The following is a 21436-nucleotide window of genomic DNA, read 5'->3' as shown; positions in this document are numbered from 1 at the left end:
AAAGATATTTGGCTCCATCTTATGTTGGCTAAAGGCATCTAATTTTTTTCTTAAATCAGGTTGAAAAGCTGAAACTGGGGGTCTGTGACATCAGTCTCGTAGCTAGGGTTTTGTGAGAGGAATTATTTCATCTCTCAAAAAATACACATTATATAGCCTCTTCGCAGCGCAACTAGTAACTTAGGCAACTAAGACCAATTTATATTGGGATTCCATGGGTAAGGAGGATAAAGATCTTACCCGAATTCCATCTTAAGACGCGGTTGAGCTAACGATCCAACAGTGCTGATGGACCTTTTCATTGTTGCTGAACTAAAAACTTCGAGTTTAAGTATTGTTTGACTTGACCAATCAATGTATATATGATTTGCGAATGATTACCGCAAACAACAAGAACAAAAATGAATTTAAATAGTTATAAATGGCTTTGGAAGAATTTCTCAATAAATAGTGGTATTAAGGATATTTTTTCGATGAACTACTCATTACTGCTTAATTACATATAATAATGTAAGTAGTTTTCCTACAAGCACATTTGTGCGTTTTAAAGCTTAAGCGTAACTTAGTATGTTTTTTAGCAAAATAGCAAATTAGACTTTTTATTCAGAAACTCCATAATTTGATTGACAAGAAAAATAACAAGTTTTTGCAAAAAACGAAGCTCCTTGGTTATACTGTTAATTTATGATTCAAAATATTAAACTTGAAAATGTATTTATTACGTATGAAAATAATTATACTACAATAATAAGTATTCAATATATAAGGTAGAAAGCTTCGAATTAATAATGAATTAATGTCTTTTTAGTATTGAAACAAATCCTATTGACATTATATTCTATATTTTGTGCTTTAAGAAACTTATCTGACAAACTGAATTGAAAGCGATAAATGGCGCACTCTAACATTTTCAGAACATTGCTCGCACTTTTGTACGTTTAAAATGCGGTTATATCGGAAATGGTGGCTACGGGTGTGCATCCTTCTCCTTAGTGTGCACATATTAACTTTAAATGCAAAAGGTGCCACTCATTGGCGTTTTGAAAATGGAAGACTTAATGAAATAGTAGGAGAAGAAGATGTTATCTTAGAAAAAGACCCTGTATTTCGAATGCTAGTTGATGCACGGTCTCCTACCTCTAAACCTGACAAACACACATTGTCATTTTCTGATTCTTACTTAAATGAAAAGATAACTGCAAGTTCAACGTAAGATCTCCAAAATCGTTTGAGTTTGCCATTTCTGAAGCTTTTGGTAGTGTATTTATGTATATAACTGATTGGAAATTTATTATATGTAGCTCAGTTAAAAATAAAGACTTTTATTGATAATAATATATAAGCATATGATCACTGACCAAAGTAACTTTAAGTATTAGGTACATGTAACATAAGAATTATAAGAGCTCTAGAATATTTATTTAGATTTACCATGTCATCTCCAGCGTATGAGGTTTTTAAGCTATCATCACTAACTTGTGGAGATCCAGTTAATGAAACTAGTATTGATAATGTCAATGGAATTATTGATAGATTTATACATCCCACTTATCCTGAGCCAGAAGTATTGCTTTTATTCAGAGGAAATGAGTTTGAAACTGGGCAAATTGAAGTAATTGAAGCTAATCTCATAAATGCTATCAAAATGGTACTTTTTAAATTTTTTTTGTTGTTTTTTTAAACTTTCAAAACTTTTAGAAATATTTTGCACTATAATAAAGTTTTTTATTATCATGCTTGCTTTTAAAAAAAATGATATTTTAATCTTTTTTTCCCCTGAAAACATGTACCAAAAATACCAGTATCTAAGTTGACTCCCTGAGCTATAAAAATTTTTAAAGTAATAGCTAAATTAAGCAAGATGTTCTGAGAATAAATGGAGATGTTTTTCTGAAAACATTTAAATCTTTTTTTTTTTAGATATCATTTTGTTTTGTTTTTGTTTTTCAATTTATGACCTGTGAGTTCTTGAAATTTGTAATTTTGATAGGTTCCAATATCTTTGCTTATTAAAACAAAAAATACACCACAAGTTTCTTAAAAGAATTATATTGCTAGTAATCTAGGAATTATTGAAACAAGCTTTTCAAAATTTTTTGCCTTTCAAAATTTTTAATATTTTATAATCTCAGCATTTTATTCCATCAAGAATATTATTTAAAGAATTGTGTAAATAACATTTCAGGGTGTGTGCAATCTCTAGAACTTAACTTTAAGAACCAGAAATTAACTTTAAGAAAATGAAATTAGATAAAACAGCCACGAATCAGTTTTATTATCTCTAAAGAAAATTTCTCTTCAGGGAGAAAACAGGGTGGTGCTATTTAATCAGGTTGGAAATTTCCTGCGTATAAAAGGCGATACATATCACTCAATTGAATGTTTTCGTAGTGCAATGCATGCATCTAGTTACAACCCTGATGTTTTGCTTAACTTGGCACGTATCATGATAAACTTGAATTATTTAGCAGATGCAATCTACTTTGCTCAACGGTCTTTGCATATACAGGAGCCCACAGTAAATACCTGGCTTCAACACTTTACACTAGCTGAAATTTTTGAAAAAAATGGCGAACTAGAAAAGTCCTGGAATCATTTTAGCATGGCACTTGATCAGAATCCAACATTCACTCCTGTGCACATGAAGCTAAAAAAATTGGAGAATTATTCAACTACTGTAAATTTTAATATATACACTCTAGCATTGGTGCTGATTCTTTGTATGAGTATTCTTTTTTATTTTACTTTGATATATCCCATTTTCAAATTCTAACTGATGCGACTTTTTTTTTTCTTCCGATTTTTTAAAGAGGATTTTTTTAATCTTTCTGTATTTACTCAATTCTGTTAATATATATGTATATTTTTTATCTGTGAAAAAGTATATTTAAATTTTGTTTTTAAGAGGTATAAAGTTAAAAGTTTATTCTAGTAATGCATTAGATGTGGGTTTTTTTAATCAGATAAGTTATTCTTCTAAATATTAGATTAAAAAAACCATATTCGCTACATTGTACCTTGATTTGTATAAGTTTGTAAATGGTTTCATAGTTTTATAAAGATTATAATCGAAATCGAAAAAATATTTGTTATAGTTTTCACCAAAAATGCTTATAAATCCTCTTCTATGAAAAAGAAAAATACAAGGAAGTTACACAAAGTTTTTTGTCTCAGAAACGATTAACGACCTCGAAAAAATTTATTTTATTGGTTTCTTGGTTGTTTTTTTTTCGCTAACTTTTATAGTTAAGCCTCGTTTAGTTAATAACTTTTATAGTTAAGCCTCGTTTAGTTAATAACTTTTATAGTTAAGCCTTGTTTAGTTTAAGGGTCTGCGTATCGTTATCGGTATATCGGTATGAACCGATATTTTGAACCGATAACGATAAGAAATAATAACGATATCAAACGATATGAGTTTGTCTATGAAACAATAACTTATCGTTTGAAACGATAATATCGACTTTTTTTATCGGTTTATCGGAATGCATAAAAGTAACAAGAATACCGATATTTATCGGTATAATTATGTAAATTATGTAAAGAAAAAGTGAAGCAATTGCTTCACTTTTTCTTTACATAATTTTTGTGAAGACATCTAGATAATATATACAATTGGAAGGATTAACATCTAGATAATACATAAAATTTGGAAGGATTAACTTTTAAAACCGGTAAAGATAGGCAAAACGACATCTTGACTCGACTTGAAGATTTACAATATATTTGAACTAAAATTTGGCATTTAAAAAAAAAAAAAATTGGAATATTGTAAAAAATATCGGTATTATACCGATAAATATCGGTATTCTCGTTACTTTTATGCATTCCGATAAACCGATAAAAAAAGCCGATATTATCGTTTCAAACGATAAGTTATCGTTTCAAATAATAACTAAACCGATATTATCGTTTAGACAAATTCATATCGGTTGATATCGTTATCGTTTCATATCGCTATCGGTTCAAAATAATAACGATACGCAGACCCTTAGTTTAGTTAATAACTTTTATAGTTAAGCCTCGTTTAGTTAATAAGGACAATAATCAAGAAATTACAACCCGACGCACAGTGGGACGAAATCCCGATTTTGTGGCCAAAAGTCAAACTTTTGAGTTTTATACTTTCGTCTTTTTACGTTCAGATCTTGTTTGCAGATAGTCCTAGAACAAAATTCCGAACAGGGTAGGTATATACCTGCTCTAGGCTGGCCTGGACATCAGTTGACATTTAGCCTCCGTTCGGTACGCACTAAACAAGTGGACACGTAGAAAAATTCTTGCCTGTTTTAAAGTGCTATTAAACTGAAGAAATTATTTCAATTGAAATTCGGCAAAATGGAATCACTTTCTGAAGGCATGTAGAATATATGGTTATGCACTGTTATTGCTAATTTTAATTTTTTTAATATTTAAATCGCGCGACAAGTAAACATTAACAACTGTAAATTTTTTATCTGAAATCGATTTTCTAATGTCGTTTTAAAAATTTAACCGCAGTTATCCACCTTCTTTCGACAAGGAATTGATAGTATATAGTGTTAAATATAATCTAAAAAAACTGGCTGCCATTGAGTGCCATTTTAATAGTGAGACTAGTTTTTATGGAGGAATGCGTAGTGCGACGTTAATCTATTAACATAAATTAATGTCTGAAAATGGTCATGGAAATTAGTGAATTAACATTATTTAATGGCACTAATTACATTTTAATACAATAATTTATTATTTTAAATATATGCTTTACAAGTTACTTCTCGTTCCGTTTTATGATAATCTCAAAATTTTATAAAATAGTCCTCAAAGAAATCTCAGCCGTTATAACTGTATTTTTTTTTACAGTGTCTTCCAAATATGGAATTGTCAAGAAAAGATATATTCTTTAAGGTGAAAGACAGTTTTAAAAATGAATATAAGTTCATCATTGATGTTTTGACAGATGCAATTTTCAAAAAAATGGAAGATGTGATACATGTAGGCGAGGATGAAATGTCATTATCACGGTTATTTGCAAATTTTAGATCGATATGGAGAGCAGCAAGAAGATGGGAAGATTTTTTCTGAAAAAAAATGAAGAATGATTGAAGGGCACCGTACAATTTTCAAAATTATCCAATACTAAATGCACAACACCTTAGAAGATTGTGAAGAATGATAATAAAAATGGAACATGTGGGCGACCTTCGCAATCCTTTGTTTCATCTAGTGATAGATCAAAGAGGCGAAAGACTCAAGAACTACGTTCTACTTTTTCTACAGAAGAATTGGCATATGCTGCTCAAATGAGTTTAAGGACTTCTGGTCAAGTACATGCTACTCAAGTTGTTAAAGATGTCACATTAACAACCCCTCTCGAGCATCAGGAAATTGCCCCAGAGACCGGAAAAATCTCTACATCAAGAAGTTTTACAATTGTTAAAACAACCTAAAGTCACCAGACAAGAGACAAGGAACGATTCCGATTTAGATACAAGTAGTTCAACATCAGATTCCGAATCGAATGATTCGAACATTGATAAATATGACATACGTGTTTTTGTTACTAGGATTAAATAAAAATTTTTTTTACATATATATGACTTAATATTTTACAAATTTAAAAAAAATAATAAAACTAAAATTACAAATTTCTGTTTTTTTATTAATAGCGTAAATTTGGAAATAATTTTACAATGTTTTTGCTCTAATTTAACTCCTGAATCATAAGCAATGACCTCGAAAACCAAACTACATTAGATTTCATATTTTCAACGTATGAACAGTTTTGGCCGCCATATTGGAGCCTCCATTTTGAATTTTTTAAATCTGACCTCAGATTCGTAATCAGCGACCTCGTGTAGGTAATTTGGGAATTTTGGCCACGAAATCGGGATTTCGTCCCACTGTGCGACGTTTTATTAAGTGTTTTGTCAATGGAGGCTGCTATTTCCCTGTTCCTTTTGGTTTACAGGTTCCTAATTAAGTGCACTTAATTTGATCATTTGACACTGTTTGACACTTGTGACACTGTTTGACACTTGTAACTGCTTTTATTAAGTAAGTTGCACATCTATTTTTTAGTGAAATATTGGTAATCAAATATATATTTTTAATTAATCCTTTAGTAGACCTTGTTGCCATATAGTAACAAAATATTAGAATCAATCAATTGGCCTTCGCAACTCAAAATTTTTAATATTTCGTGATTTTTACATAATATTAAGCATTTCTAAATTCAATACACTTGTAATGGTAGTTTGCATAATAACTGATTATTATGTTCAATTTCAAGAATAAATAGTTTAGAGCAAGAAGAAGGCAGAAAGAAGAAAGAGCATGTTAAACTCTCGAGAAAGTGATACTCTACAATGTTTTCCTGATAAATTAGAGAGCAATAGTGCTAACGCAAGCTTGAGTATAAATAGTAAAAATCTATGTGCTATGTCTGACAGCAAACATGTAAATGCATGGAGGTACGCTACTTCAACATGGCATTCCCGCTGAAAATTTTTTTTTCTCGACTACCAATCGATTTTGATCGACTTACCCCTAGTCTTATCTTAAGTCTGGTCTTATTTATGATTTTTTAATATATTGTGGTGCAAATATTACTAGTGGTGAAAAATTTACAGCTGAATCCGTTTTTTTGCGTCTTTTATAACATGCCAAATCACCAAATGTATTGTTTGTTCTTCGATATATGGTTTTCAATACTTACATTAATGCATATGCTACAAAATATGGGAATTTTTAAAACAGCAAATTTTCGCATTAATCGTGAAGTAAACTGTCTTTGAAGTCTGATAAAGATTTAAAAAAGAAAGGTTTGAGTTCTATTGACTACATGATGGATGTAAACAGTGATACATATAGTTGGTATGATAATGAATGTGTTACTCTTGGTTCAACATTCGTTTGAGTTGCTTGCAGCATAGAGTAAAGCGTTGGGATAGTAAAAAGCGAAAACATGTTAGTGTATCATGCCCAAACGTAGTCAAATTGCATTATGAGTCAATGGGTAGTGTAGATTTAGCAGATATGTTTATTGCCTTATATCGTACCACAATTATATCAAAGCTCTGATACTTAAAAATTATTTTCACTACCTTCATATATAAGGTCAATTCTTAGCTCTTATGTAGGCGTCATTTCGACAAACTTTTTGTATAAACAAAAACAAAAAAAACAACAGCTTTCACTGCTATTTTTTTCAAATTTGCGATCATTTGTTAAATTTTGAAAAATTAAAAACCTCAAAAGTTGGTAGACCAAAGCGTTCACTGTCTGCAAGTGAGTCTAAATCAAAGCGAGCTCGACCAGCACCATTACCTGAAGTTACTGTTCGAACAGACGGTGTTTCCGATATTGCTCAGATGGTGCAGAGTACACTGTGACAAATGTGGCCTCTGCTTATGCTTAAGTGAAAGCCGAAACCGTTTTAAAATATTTCATAAGTAACTTTAAATTTACATATAACTAAGCATTAGTTCGGCCAGTATTTTTTTTACATTAATATTCATAAATTTAAGATATATGCCAGTTTACTTTTTTACTGAGTTATTCGTATTTTATTTTTTCGTACTTTTATTTTTGTATTTGATATAAATGAACTTTTTCAAAAAATCCTATATGAAGGCAACATTTCTAATAACTTTTCGCAAAATAAAAATTCTTTTAATCAAAGTATCATAACTTTCCCAGTAAATGGTTGAATAATAATTCATAAGTGAATTTTATAAATCAATGTTCTGACCTATAGATGTTTAGGATTAGTTTCAAGCCAGTTTTGATTTTTCTATGTTAAGTGTATTAGTTTTAATTTATTTAAACATATAATTGTGAAATTAACATATCCTTTACCCAACCTAATTGCATAATTACATAAATTACATAATCTGTGATGGGTAAATTAGCGTGTTTCATCCGATAGTGAACACAAGCAGCATTTAGATCTCTGCTGCATTTGTTCCAAACATGTTTACTTTTGCCTTCTTTATCATTTAGTCTTATTTTTTTGTTTTTGTTACAAACAGGTCACGATTGTTCAGTTGTCACAAAGTAGTTCACGATTTTTCAGTTGGTTTAGATTGATCTTTTTCCTCACGGTGAAAACTATAAACTTTTCTCCGACGTTTGCTTGAAGAGAAAAATGTCGCTTACTTGCTACTTCTAAGAAAACTTAATTTTAATTCACACAAATAAAAAAGTTTAAAAGTCTTTCAGTTCTTTGGTTATATTTATTTGCATTGTTGCGTGATAAATGCCCTCTTAATGCCTTACTGTTAAAAATAAAATTTTTCAGGAAAGAACCTTCAGTTTCAAATTTTTTAATTTGATATTTTACGTTATAAGGTTTTACCACTCTAATACGTTAACAGAGTTTCTTTTAAATATATCGGTTGGGTTTGTTCTGACGGAATTTAGATAATTGAAATTTTTAAAATTGAAGCGTACTTTAGCCGTTTTGATAAAAAGTGTTTGTTAGGTTTGTTCTGTATTAAGAGGGCGATATGTCTGCTTCGGTGGCCTTACTTTCAGTGCCTATATAGCTTAGTAAGATTGGTAGGAAAACGGGCCCAAGAAAAGCCAATAGTAATAACTCAATTATACAGATGGAAGAAGTAAATCCAAAGAAAAAAGATTTCATCTTTTAGATATTTAAAAAAATTGGTTTTTAATGGTCGTTTATAGGAAAAGAAATTTATAAAACAAAAACCATGCAATTTCTTTCAAAAATCAATTTTACTTTTTGCTGTTGTTTTTACTTCTTTTCGGTTAAACTACTTAATGGGTCATTCCAGTAGATTTCAACAATTTTCCATCTAAGTTGTTGGCACTATGTCTCAGATTTTGCTCTTCTTTTGAAATTATGTTAATAATAATAAAATATGAACAATTTGAAAATTTCAATGCATTTGCATTATCCGTTACTAAATTATCGGCATTAAAAGATTTGCAATGGAAGCCTACTTTTTAATAAACTGTATTTTTGGCATTTTAATACGTTTATAACTTTTTTCTGTAATATAATAAATGCATATTTTTTTATTTACTAAATAAATGTAACTTAGCCTAGATAAAAAACAAGGTGCAGCTTATTTATTTGATTTCAGAAAAAAAATATCAGCACACAAAACTTGAACAATTTTCATTAAATTGAAAAAAGTACTACTTTTATGCCATTATAATTTTTTTCTGATGTATAATAAACTATGTATAATTTTAGAACTATAATCTTTGCCATAAAAGTAGAATTAAAATTTAAAAAATCTTCATTTATTGTTTAACAGAAAAAATATATACATCGTTAAAAATTGCCATTGATGGAAATCGACAAATTTTGGGCTTAATTAAAATAGTCAGTAAAATTTTCTGATACCTTGTACCAAACTAATAATGACAGCAAATAATATTCATGTATAGTATATTATTTAGCAAATAAAAGTTTTTATTTATTCAGTAACATGTTAAAATGACACCTATTAAAAGATATGAGCGTTTATATATATTTATATATATACCCAGCAAGCACACAACGTTGAAACAACGTTGAAATAACGTTGATCGACGTTGATCAACGTTATTTCAACGTTGTGTGCTTGCTGGGTATATATATATATATATATATATATATATATATATATATATATATCTGTGTGTGTGTGTGTGTGTGTGTGTGTGTAAATTAAAGTAAAATGTAGAAAACTTTAAGCCATAATTAAAGAATTTTTTTTAATAAAGTACTTAGGTTTTTGTTTTTCTTTCATAGTATGTGTTAAATTGAAGTAAAACATCTTTAAAAACATATTTAGTTTTAAATTATTATAAACACTTTAAAGACATTGTAGTCACTAAAGAAACTAGTTTATAAGCATTTGAAATTTTTACTATTAACTCTTAGTTTATAGTAAAAATTTATTATTATTCAGGCATAATGACTAACAATACGTGTTCATTAGGTGATCATTTAAATCAAGAGTGCCATAAATTATCCTATGTCTCAAAGTCAGATGTTTGTGATATAACACATGAACATAAATATTTGCTTAGCGTGAGAACAGGAATTAGTGTACAAAACTTGAAGACAATTTGCACTCATCATGAAATGGAATATTTTCGATACTATGGCAATAATTTTCGTAGCTGTTGTAATCCTCTGAATCTTCACACAAAGGTCATTAAAAAGAATTTAACCCCTATAACTCTTGTTCATCACAGCATCCACAACTCCCTAATTCCTGGCCAAAAGATATGTTGTCCCTGCTTAAGAAAGCTGAGAGCAAAAAATGATGGAATCAGTGTTGAAATAGAAAATGATCCTGATTATATAGATGATGGACATATAAAAAAAAATGTTGAAGATCTCAACATAAGTTTAACATCGTTTGGACATTCCCCTATAATTAGCAAAAAAAGAAGCTATGAACAACTTCAAAGTAGAGTAAAAGTTAAAGTTCGAAGGCTGAATGAATCAGTAAACTCTGTTAATATCATTGAAGCCAGTGATGCAGAAACAACTCTTAAAGCAGAATCATTAGACTATTTTGTTATGAAGTTAAGGGAGAAGTATGACAGAGAAGTTAACATAACTGAAAAAATAAAATTGCTGACACTTGTCCCAATACATTGGACACTTGAATTTACAATGCAAGAGTTTAACACTACACAGTATATGGTAAGAGAGGCAAGAAAACTAAGGGATGAAAAAGGCATACTTGGAGATCGAATATTGGAAAACAACAAACCAAAGAAGTTGACACCTGATGTTACTAAAACAATAAAAGAGTTTTATGAAAATGAAGAAAATTCTCGTTTACTTCCCGGCAAGAAAGACTATATTAGTGTTAATACTGATGTAGGAAAATCACATAAACAAAAAATTTTAATTCTATGCAACTTAAAGGAACTTTATGCTGCGTTCAAATTAAAATACCCAGAAATAAAGGTTGGTTTCTCCACATTTGCCAGTTTAAGGCCTAAATGGTGTGTTTTGGCAGGGTCTTCTGGTACACACAGTGTTTGCGTATGTCAGTATCATGAAAACCCAAAACTCAAACTTTGTGCTCTTGATAGTACCTTAGAGCTAAAAACCATGATGGCTATACAAGTATGCAGTGTAAATTCAGAAGAATGCATGCTCCACAAGTGTGAAAACTGTGGCGGAGTTAACGCTGTAAAGATGGAACTGGAAAGATATGCTACAAATAGTGACACTTACACTTTCAAACAATGGGTAAATGTTGACCGCAGTGAATTAACAACAATCACAGAAGATGCACATGTGTTCATTGAAAATTTAAGTCTCGATATTTGGAAACTATCCATTCATGAATTTGTCAGGCATAGACAAGCTGCATACCTTAGAAATCTGAAGGATTCTCTACCGCAAAATGAAATTCTGGTTATAGGTGACTTTGCCGAAAATTATACATGTATTGTTCAAAATTCCATACAAGCAGCATACTTCTCAGCCACTCAAGTGACATTACATCCATTTGCTGCCTACTACAACACAACCAATGGCTTAACATCAAAATGTTACTGCATACTGTCAAACTCCATGGATCATAACCATGTTGCAGTTCACTCATTCCTTAAAGAACTTTTACCAAAATTCAAATCATTGGTTTCAGAATTGAAACACATTCATTATTTCAGTGATGGATCAGCTGCACAATACAAAAATCGGTGAGTAATCTATACCTGTAATAATAGGCTTATTAACAACCTTTGTAAAGCTGTACAGCATACATTTCTACGATTTTAGATACAACTTAGTGAATCTTGCAAACCACAAACACGATTTTGGTGTAGAAGCCTCCTGGAATTTTTTTGCCACAAGCCACGGCAAAAATGTATGTGACGGTATTGGAGGTGCTGTGAAACGAGTGTTGTCTAAGTTATCACTCCAGGGACACCTTCTTAACAATGCTGAAAGAATTATGAACTGTTGTAGTGACAAGATTAAAGGAATAGAGTAAGTACTTTACACTCACTAACTGTATTTTATTTTGAATCAATAACATTGTTACAATTCAACTTCAAACATATCATGAATATTTGTTCAAATACAAAAATAAAATAATAATAAAATTGAAATAAAAAAATAAATGATAAAAAAAAAATAATTAAAAAATGGTAATGAATGAAAAAGTATGAAAAATAATTAGTAAAAATGATATAGTAATGAATAAATATGATTTTTAATTTTAGATTCATCTATGTTGATAAGTTAGCTGTTTCTCAATGCCAATCATTTCTACAGACTCGATACCAAAAGATGACTGATCCAATAAGAGGAACCCGATCTTTCCATGCCTTTCGAATAACAGATAATGGTCTTGCTGCTTATACTCTCAGTGAGCATATCAATGGAACGCTCGTTATTCCAGTTAAAGAAAGCTTATTTAATAAAAAAAAGTAAATATAATTTTAATTAAAAGAAATAATAGCAATAACAATAAACAGGAAGCATACATTTTTGTAATTTATTCCTTTTTTGAAATTTCAGAAAAACCAAAGTATGTGAAAATATACAATCCACTTCTGTATCCAACACATTGACTGACATCAGGTGAGGCAATATATATTCCGATAAAATATGAGAAATAAATTATTAGTAAACTATTTATAATTGTCAATAACCATCATAACTATGATTAGTTTAGTTGATGATCAATTTTTTAACAATGATGTGCAATATATTAAATTATGAATTTAATCAGATATTCAGTCATTACTTAACATGTACAGCCTATTTTTATTTAATAATCTAAGACATTCATAATTTTATGTTGAAGAAGATTAGTTTACTGTCTAATCTTTATTTTTATATATAAATTTACTTTTCAGCATGATTCCTGTTATGGGAACCTGTGACATGAGCTCAAGAAATTCTGGGGAAGCCGAAATTGTACCCTAAAAGCACAAATAAAAGACAATTTTATATTTTTTGATTTGAAATAATGTATGGATGGCATCATTACTTTTGTATTGTTGAATAAAAATGTTTTATTGTAATATCAGTTTATGTAAAAATATTTCTAAAAATTAGTTATGGCGGAGATTAGTGTGCTAAATTATAAGATTATGTCATAATATATAATGGCCTGTCATTTTAACATGTTACTGAATAAATAAAAACTTTTATTTGCTAAATAATCTACTATACATGAATATTATTTGCTGTCATTATTAGTTTGGTACAAGGTATCAGAAAATTTTACTGACTATTTTAATTAAGCCCAAAATTTGTCGATTTCCATCAATGGCAATTTTTAACGATGTATATATTTTTTCTGTTAAACAATAAATGAAGATTTTTTAAATTTTAATTCTACTTTTATGGCAAAGATTATAGTTCTAAAATTATACATAGTTTATTATACATCAGAAAAAAATTATAATGGCATAAAAGTAGTACTTTTTTCAATTTAATGAAAATTGTTCAAGTTTTGTGTGCTGATATTTTTTTTCTGAAATCAAATAAATAAGCTGCACCTTGTTTTTTATCTAGGCTAAGTTACATTTATTTAGTAAATAAAAAAATATGCATTTATTATATCACAGAAAAAAGTTATAAACGTATTAAAATGCCAAAAATACAGTTTATTAAAAAGTAGGCTTCCATCGCAAATCTTTTAATGCCGATAATTTAGTAACGGATAATGCAAATGCATTGAAATTTTCAAATTGTTCATATTTTATTATTATTAACATAATTTCAAAAGAAGAGCAAAATCTGAGACATAGTGCCACCAACCTTTTGTTGAATTCTACTGGAATGACCCTAATTACTAAATATGATTCAGCTTTGCAACAAGGGAGAAAAGATATGGAGCTTAAAGATCTAAAAAGTAAGTTTGCGACATAGTGAAGAGAACGAAGTGAAGAATTCAAATGGTCATTGCGTAATATTTAAACAATTTGGTGGCTACTCTAAAGGAAGCTTAAAGGAATTAATCAAAACTTACGCAATCAACAAAAAACCCTTTTCTTTAAACATGCTTATGTCAACCAGATCTTTTGAAAAGTTCTTCTGTAAAATAAATATATTTAAAAATATTTAACTATATGCAACTATATTTAACTATATTTAACTATATTTAACTATACGCAGGAAAATGATCTACTAAAGTTATTTCAGAAAAGAATAGCATATATTAATTGGAATAATAAGATCATTAGTAATGATTGTCATTAAATTTAGGGGCTTATAAATGACCACTACTCTGCTTATAAAAAACTTCCCCTACAAAGAAGATGTGGTATCATTTGTTTATATAATAGTGGTGAAGGCTTAAACATGTTATATATAATTCATATCGTGCTAAACTAAATAACTTCATTGCTAAAAAAATTTTCAAGTCTAACAATAGGCAAACAAATTTGGAACAGTTTTTTCCTGGTCTATATTTTACCAAGTTATAACAAATTCAATTTTTTTAAAAAGGGCAGGGAAGTGAAACTACACTTGGTATCAATGAGGGAAGGAAAGAACTGGCTATCATGGTTTGGTAGGCTTCCAATAGTTTATCTATAATGGGCACATAAAGATGGAATTTATCTAAAAAAATTTTTGTACTGACTTTTTAGGTTTCTTAATGGAAAAAAAGTTTTTTTTTCTATATTTATTCTACATTTACATTACATAAACTCAGCTGTGCTCTTGATGACAATATGAACTTGGTGTAATTGAAATTTGCTTGGCTTCCTCTCTTGGGTTTTTTAAACGCAGGAATCAGCTTTCAACCTTCAAATCTAATTTTGAAACTTTCAAGCAGTTTTACAAGAAGACAAGAATTGTTTAAGAGATATTAAATTGGTTACTATTGAATTCCCCTCCGTGCATTGGTGGCCTGTAGATGCTAAGTTTGTTTGACCAGTTTGCAGCTTTCAAAGAACAAGAGTTACTTTGACTAAGGATGCTTGTTAAATAATCAAATAGCCTGTTGGTAATTCTATGAACAAAGTGCAACTCCATGATTGGTAAAACATCAAGAATTTTTGTTTTATCTGGAAGGGCTAGCAGTGGGAGCTTTAAATTCAGTTTTAAATTCAGTTCTGAGTTTTTGAAGTGAAAAGGTAAAACGTAAACGATTGGAACAAAAACAGTTAATTTTAAATCAACAAAACAGCTTTACATCAAACTTTTGAAAAAATAGAAAACTTTTTTTGTAAAAATTAAAAAATAATTTTTCGATTTTTAAAAGTTTGTAGGAAAAATTAACTACCTTCGGGTTGGTAATTTTTTAAGATAAGATTGAATTGAATTTTTTTACATTCGTCTGATTTGAGTTTCGATTGAAATTTTTCATTACATTTTTTTTTTTGCGAAGTTTTAACTATTTAGAAAACTTTTATTGTGAAAAAAAAAGAGAAAACGAACAACCTCCGAGTTTTTAGAAATTTATTTTCAAATACTAAAATGGGTAGAACTTTATTGCACGTTGCGAAATGTTTTTGTAAATTTGTGAAAATCATGTCGACATAAAAACTTAAAAACTGGTACAAAGATTTTTTAAGGAACATTTTTTTGAATCAATTGACAATTCCATGCTTACATATTCATTAATATATTTTTTAAAATACTTTTGATATTTCTCATTTAGACAGTACACCCAGCTCTTTAGAAAACTCTTTTTTTCTTGGTACTTCCTACTTCCTTATTTTATCACAAACTGTAATCCATAAATGGAAAGAGAAACTGCCTGACATTTGGTATATCGGTTACGCTTGGCTAAAGAATAAAGCAGGTTTTCGTTTGAATGGCTGGCGAAGAAAAATTTAACGAAATGGGGATTTTATGGCTAGGAATACTTTCGGCAAATTACAGTTTATGTTGTTTCAAACATTAAAGAAATCAGTTTAAAAAAATAATTCAGAGTTTAAGATACTCGAGTATGAATTATTAGATAGTGATTATAATTAAGCATATCAATCGTTATTAGTTATCCATATTAAACCTAATAGAAAAATAAAAATTTCTTCCTAATCAATGTAAAATATAAAAACTATGTAAAATACATAGCGAGTCAAAAACAGAAGTTTTAACTTGCGCACAAAATTATGGGGAAAAAAATGTCCCTGAAAAGAAAATCATGTTAAAAACTTTGAGCAAAACAAAAGATAAAATTGAGAAACCAGCGTCGAATCTCTAAATCTAATCATTTCAGTTTTAAATTGCCTCGTTTTAAATTTCTCTGCATAAAGACACTACTAACATTGGTATGTTCTCAAACTCGCACGTAAATATACAAAATAAGCAACCATTCACAAGCTATTGCATTTTCTTATTTTTATCGGCAATAAAATCAATACAAAAAAAAAAAAACAAAACAAACTACTTCACATGGTTTTGTTGAAGTGCGTTTATGAGAAAAAGCTCACTTAAAATCAAACTTCGTGGGCAAACTTCTTTTATTGTAAAAAAAAGTTTTCATAAACACATTTTTACGCTTATTCAAAAGTAAGCTGAAGTAAATTACAATTTACAACTTTAATCATTGCACTATTTATAAGTTTTCTGTAGACAAATGTAGACGGAAGAATGAGTTTGATTTGAAGTTTTGTGCCCAACAATATATAATATGCATGTGAACGGTGTGCATGGGAATAGTAAAAAGGCATTACTGACTAACAAAAAGAAAAAAAATATAAACCTCTTCTATAACAAAAAAATAATTTTACTGTTATAAAGGATACTATAACAAAGAAATAAAAATTATGTTGCTAATTTTTTCAGCAGCATTTTTCTTTGACTTATTTTTTAAGTCTACATCAACCAAGACTGTTATGCTAAGTATCAAATACAGACGTCCTCGCAACGCTCTTTCTGATGTTTGCACAAGAAGAAACATAGATCTTTTATTGTACCTATCTTAAAATCACATCGCGGGTGAGCGCACTCATGATACTCCAGTGGAACTGAGCATTTTCGCTCACATTTCATGCTTCCGCGACGTTTACCCACTTTCGTATTCTCTTTTTCCGGCTCATACTCTCCTTCACTTTTAATGACGTCATTTTCTGCTTCAGTGACAGTTTTAAGATCACTACCAGAACCAGAAGCAGATTCTTCACTCGTTTCTTCAGCTGTAGTTAAAGAATCTTCGTTATTCCCCGATTTTAATGCAACGTATGAAAGTGGAGTTTCGATCTTCGTTCTCTTGCTGTCTTCAGACGCCATCATTTCAGGCTTAGGGACCAACGTTTGCTCCAAGTGAGGGATTTCCCCTTTTCTAAAGTCCATTTTATTTTGTTTTAACATACTGTTGTGTTCAGGAAGCATCTCTCCTTCCATTATTATTTGCTTCCATTTCTTTTCTCTTTCAGCAAAGTCTGTTGACTCTTTAATATCATCGACATTGCTGTCAATAGGGGCTCTTGCTTTCTTATTTAAGGAATTTTGAGTAGAAAGTTTATATATATTGGTAAGTTTTGTAGTCTTGGTTGATATAACAAATGACAGAAATGGCAGCCAGAAAATATATTTTAAAGTCATCTAGAAGAAATATAAAATAATTCTCAGAAAAAACAACAACAAATTAATGTTACTATAAAAAAAAAAAACAGAAATCAATTTCTAAACAAAATATGAAAAAAAACAAAAAAAAAAACAAAACGGTAAGGATTATATTATTATTTGACAAACCAAATAAATCTTTTTATCTCATTTTTTATGCCTTGTTATTTTACGAACTGCCTGTGAATAATTTTTCTTTCAAAAATACTTGATTGCATGAGTGTCATAAATATATAACAAAACTTTCACAAAAAAAAGATTATTTTAAACAGTTAGAAGTTGACAAATTATCAGCATCGGCGATTACTAACTGGGCTTGCGTCGTCCGCACGACGTTTTACGGACGTCTTACTGACGTACAAGACGTCCTACGCACGTTCTGTGGACGATGCATCCCCACTGGGTGGCTTTTCCGTTTTTTAACGAACAATCTATATAATAAAGTAGACATGTCTGTCTGTGACACCTTGTAATAACCATTAGAATTTTTTCATCTGTAGATCAAAGCAGAAAAATTAGGAAAGTGAATATCTACTCAAGAATTTGTTGGATCAATTTTTTAAGTTTTGTATAAATTCAAGTTTAATAAGTTACTTTTGTGCTATTTTTTTCGTAAAATTTTGGTATTACAACTCACCGAAATTTTGTACAACTCGATCAGCAGAGGTAAGGTACGGCATCATGGAAATGCGAAAAAAACTAAGGATGTTGTTTATCGAGAAGTATTTTAATAAAATTTACAGTTTATTTATTCGTATGAAGTATTCGTACGAACGCATTCGTACGCAGCTCGTAACAAATAAAGTACTCCTTTATTAGACTTTTAAGAATCGAATCGAATTTTCTAAAACTGAACTCTTTATGCGTTAAAAGTTTTTTTCTGGAATCTTATAACTTTGTTTTAAATTAAATTTATTTCAAGTGACTGATATTGTAGTTTGCACTTATATTTGTTAATATTCAGTGTTAACAGAAAAACAAAACTCCGTAACAAATTGAACACACAAAAACTGAAAAACATTACGTTTATAGCTTGATTTTAAAAAAGATGTCAACATTTTATTATATAAAGACAATTTGTAACATCATAACTAGTCGCAGGATACTCGAGGTATATGGATTCGATCAGCAGGCAGGTACGAGCAATATTGCCCGGTAAATGCCCATACAATTAACATAATTTATATAAGTACTTGGTGAATTGGTGACTTGGTGAATGTAGTTAAAGTAGTTAAGTAAATCAAAAACTTCAATAACAGCCGTACTCTAAAAGCTTCTCAATTTATAATCATTATGGGAAGGGTATTTCTGAACTGAAAATTAAGAGTTTCTGACTGCACGGAGAAAGGGGAAAAGAAGAGAAATGAAGAGAAAAGTCTCAGACAGAAGTTCTGCCTCCCTTTGGGTTCACAAAGTCCTCTCTAAGAAACTTTATTAAACAGAAAAGGTTCACTCTGAAATCTTATTATATCTTAAACCTCAAATTTAATTTTATTTAACGGGCGTATACGAATATAATGAAAATGCACTTAAAATCTATCAAACATATACGGGCAAATTACAGATTGTACGGACAATGCCCTTACGTACTAGTGTGCGAGTAGATGCGGGCAACGCCCGTACAATGTAGTGGCATTAATACCTGACCCGACCAATAAATATCAAGTATCCTGTGACTAACCATAACATATGATGCATACAACTGCATTATATTATTTGCAATATGATGTAATGTGTATTATAAAACAATTAAAAAATAAATCTTCACTTTTAATTTCATTAGATCACTTAATCAAAAATTTTAATCAAAAGCTCTCTCCTTCACTGGTCTTTCGATCAGTAAATGTAACTATTTATGTACATTTGGCACTTTTTTGTTTATTAAAAAAAAACGTAGATTAAAAAACAGCAACAACAACAACAACAAAAACGAGCAAGACAATTGAAGTGTAATTGTCGTCGTCCGAAATTAAATAGTGATTTCCAGTTATCTCAAACCATGAAAAAAACATTGGTCAAACTGTGGTCATCAGTTTCAAAGAAACTCTCGTAGTAACCCAAAATAAACTTTAGTAACATGATTTATTGCTCTAAAAAAAAGAAACATCTTTTTTATTTTTTAAATGAATTTCTTTTTTGCGTTTTTAGATTGATGGATGTTAATTAATTTCATTTTGGGCCACAAATTTAAGCAAAAAGCTTTAAAATATTTTAAAAACTTTATACTGTAAGACTTCGGATTAAACATTTTACAAACATTCTTGATATTGCATTATAAATAAAGCTTACTTCGTTTAATTTGAGAATTGGTGTACAAACTAAACATGTTGCCAAAAAAAGGAAAAGAAAAATGATCAGTGAAAACTAAATATATTTAGTTAGAAAGAAAAATGATATTATGGACTTGTCCAGATGAGTCCAGAAGCAAAAAAGTCCAGAAGCAAAAAAGTCCATAATATCTTTTTTGCTGCATTTCCATGTATTTTTTAAAAAATGTATCATTTGAGTTTAAGTCGGTGTAAATAATCGAAAATTGACATTTTAGGTGTTCTCTTAGGACTTTTGGTATTAAAAGAAAACCGTTTGCCTTTGTGATGCATACGCGTTGCAATAAGTGGAATCATTTTTCTTAGATTAGTAAGATGAAAAAAATCCTCACTTGGAAAAGCTAGTAAGCATAATCTTCTTTATGTATTCTTCTTACCGATGAAGCCAAATAAACAAACACAAACACTCAAAACTTCGTTTTTAAAAAACCCTGTTATAAAAAACCTGCTCAACTAAACAGCTCAAAAACAGTGTTTAGCGCACAAGTTGCCGCAAAAAATTTCGTTTCAAATGAAAGCAACCGAGAAAATGAAGGATGTCACTTGTGAACTCATTAAGAAAAAGTGAAGCAGCTGTTGAACCGTGACTTGCATGCCGCTTATTACTTCAAACAACCCAGCCATTTGCACGCGCTCCATTGAGCACAATGAAAATAGTTCCCAGCTCTCAAATATTCAGATCCAACTTTTGGTAAACGGATTTGTTAAGTGAAATAGGATTTAACAAAACAAGATGATCAAATAAAAAAAGTTATGCATAAATTTTCAATAACTTTTTTTTTTATCATTATTTTGGAGTCTTTCTACAGGTGCTTTTTCTGACAAATTTTACAGTTTTGATCTACTAATTCATACTTTGATTTAAAAAAAAAAAACATACATAAAAACCATACCATAACCCATCGTTTTATCTTCATAGTATTTTGATGTTTTGATTGTTGTAACATGTACATTTAGGCATGGTTTTAATTCTAAAATCTTTTTATCTTAGCGTGGTTTACTTTACTTGTATCTTATTTTTATCAATCACCTAAGCTACTTCTTATCGCTGATAAATAACGTTTATTATATAACATCCTTGATAAAAAATTTTTTTTTCAAAACAAAACTTATGACAATCACTTCGAAATACTTTCCACAGTCACAATTTTTTTTTAAACTGTCGATGTAAATTTTACGACTTTGTTTTCATTTAAGTGTACTTCATTCAGAAGTATGACAAACATTTTAAAACTGCCAAAAAGATACATTAAATACTTACGGTAATAACAAAACAAAAAGAAATATTGATAAAAATAAGGTAAAGGAAAATAAAAAATAAGATAAAGAAACGTAAAGTTTACCACCAACAATTTCTTCCAATTCCGTTTTTTAGGAAGTATCAAGAAAACCTGTTTAAAATACCTCCTATGCACACTAAGTTACGAAAAAAACTTGCAAACAACTATATAAAGTAAGGAAGATATTTTCTTCACAGTTTGCCCAGCGAAATAAAACAGCGAAGTTGAAAAATACAAACAATTTTGAAGAAATATCATGAATAATTAATGACCCCCGACTTGCATCAGCGGTTAAATAAGAAAAGCGGATGTTTATATTTACGCTT

At 29.6% G+C, this 21436-nt stretch overlaps 3 protein-coding genes across 5 annotated transcripts; 2 read left to right on the top strand and 1 right to left on the bottom strand.

The window, feature by feature from the left end:
* The first annotated feature begins 849 nt into the window (after nucleotides 1–849).
* LOC145186021 (tetratricopeptide repeat protein 17-like) lies at nucleotides 850–3141 on the top strand. Of its 2 annotated transcripts, none has more exons than XM_080062066.2 (3): nucleotides 850–1209; nucleotides 1426–1648; nucleotides 2303–3141. In XM_080062066.2, exons 1-3 carry the CDS (start codon nucleotides 944–946, stop codon nucleotides 2771–2773), a joined length of 960 nt encoding a protein of 319 aa, XP_079918192.2. In that variant the 5' UTR covers nucleotides 850–943; the 3' UTR covers nucleotides 2774–3141. The 2 variants fall into 2 exon arrangements, with proteins under 2 accessions (XP_079918192.2, XP_089954996.1); XM_090098870.1 differs by having other exon boundaries at nucleotides 871–1255.
* Nucleotides 3142–6867: 3726 nt separating this feature from the next.
* Nucleotides 6868–11935, top strand: LOC149884178 (uncharacterized). Its single transcript, XM_090098715.1, has 5 exons — nucleotides 6868–7036; nucleotides 7240–7362; nucleotides 9909–11667; nucleotides 11747–11858; nucleotides 11918–11935. Exons 1-5 carry the CDS (start codon nucleotides 6868–6870, stop codon nucleotides 11933–11935), a joined length of 2181 nt encoding a protein of 726 aa, XP_089954841.1.
* A 3954-nt stretch (nucleotides 11936–15889) lies between these two features.
* On the bottom strand, nucleotides 15890–21314 carry LOC149884177 (uncharacterized). 2 transcript variants are annotated; one of them, XM_090097670.1, is made up of 2 exons: nucleotides 21174–21314; nucleotides 15890–17482 (listed from the first exon to the last, which is right to left on the bottom strand). In XM_090097670.1, the coding sequence occupies exon 2, from the start codon at nucleotides 17480–17482 to the stop codon at nucleotides 16784–16786; it is 699 nt and encodes a 232-aa protein (XP_089953796.1). In that variant the 5' UTR covers nucleotides 21174–21314; the 3' UTR covers nucleotides 15890–16783. The 2 variants fall into 2 exon arrangements, with proteins under 2 accessions (XP_089953796.1, XP_089953795.1); XM_090097669.1 differs by lacking the exon at nucleotides 21174–21314 and adding an exon at nucleotides 20163–20319.
* Between the last annotated feature and the right edge of the window lie 122 nt (nucleotides 21315–21436).

The sequence above is a fragment of the Hydra viridissima genome, unplaced genomic scaffold, assembly GCF_058129835.1.
Source record: "Hydra viridissima isolate aposymbiotic clone 2 unplaced genomic scaffold, HvirCarnegie_v1 scaffold_9, whole genome shotgun sequence".
NCBI classification, from domain to species: domain Eukaryota; kingdom Metazoa; phylum Cnidaria; class Hydrozoa; order Anthoathecata; family Hydridae; genus Hydra; species Hydra viridissima.
The sequence above is the reverse complement of the archived record's forward strand: the minus strand, read 5'-3'. Positions and strand labels throughout refer to the sequence as shown.

Bases quoted from the DNA above. Each gene is read 5' to 3' on its own strand.
- LOC149884177 (XM_090097670.1), bottom strand. From the start codon at position 17,482: ATGACTTTAAAATATATTTTCTGGCTGCCATTTCTGTCATTTGTTATA.
- LOC145186021 (XM_080062066.2), top strand. From the start codon at position 944: ATGCGGTTATATCGGAAATGGTGGCTACGGGTGTGCATCCTTCTCCTT. The intron at 1,210-1,425 runs GTAAGATCTCCA...ATATTTATTTAG, and splicing joins AAGATAACTGCAAGTTCAAC to ATTTACCATGTCATCTCCAG. The intron at 1,649-2,302 runs GTACTTTTTAAA...ATTTCTCTTCAG, and splicing joins TCATAAATGCTATCAAAATG to GGAGAAAACAGGGTGGTGCT.
- LOC149884178 (XM_090098715.1), top strand. From the start codon at position 6,868: ATGTGTTACTCTTGGTTCAACATTCGTTTGAGTTGCTTGCAGCATAGA. The intron at 7,363-9,908 runs GTACACTGTGAC...ATTATTATTCAG, and splicing joins TATTGCTCAGATGGTGCAGA to GCATAATGACTAACAATACG. The intron at 11,668-11,746 runs GTGAGTAATCTA...CTACGATTTTAG, and splicing joins GCTGCACAATACAAAAATCG to ATACAACTTAGTGAATCTTG.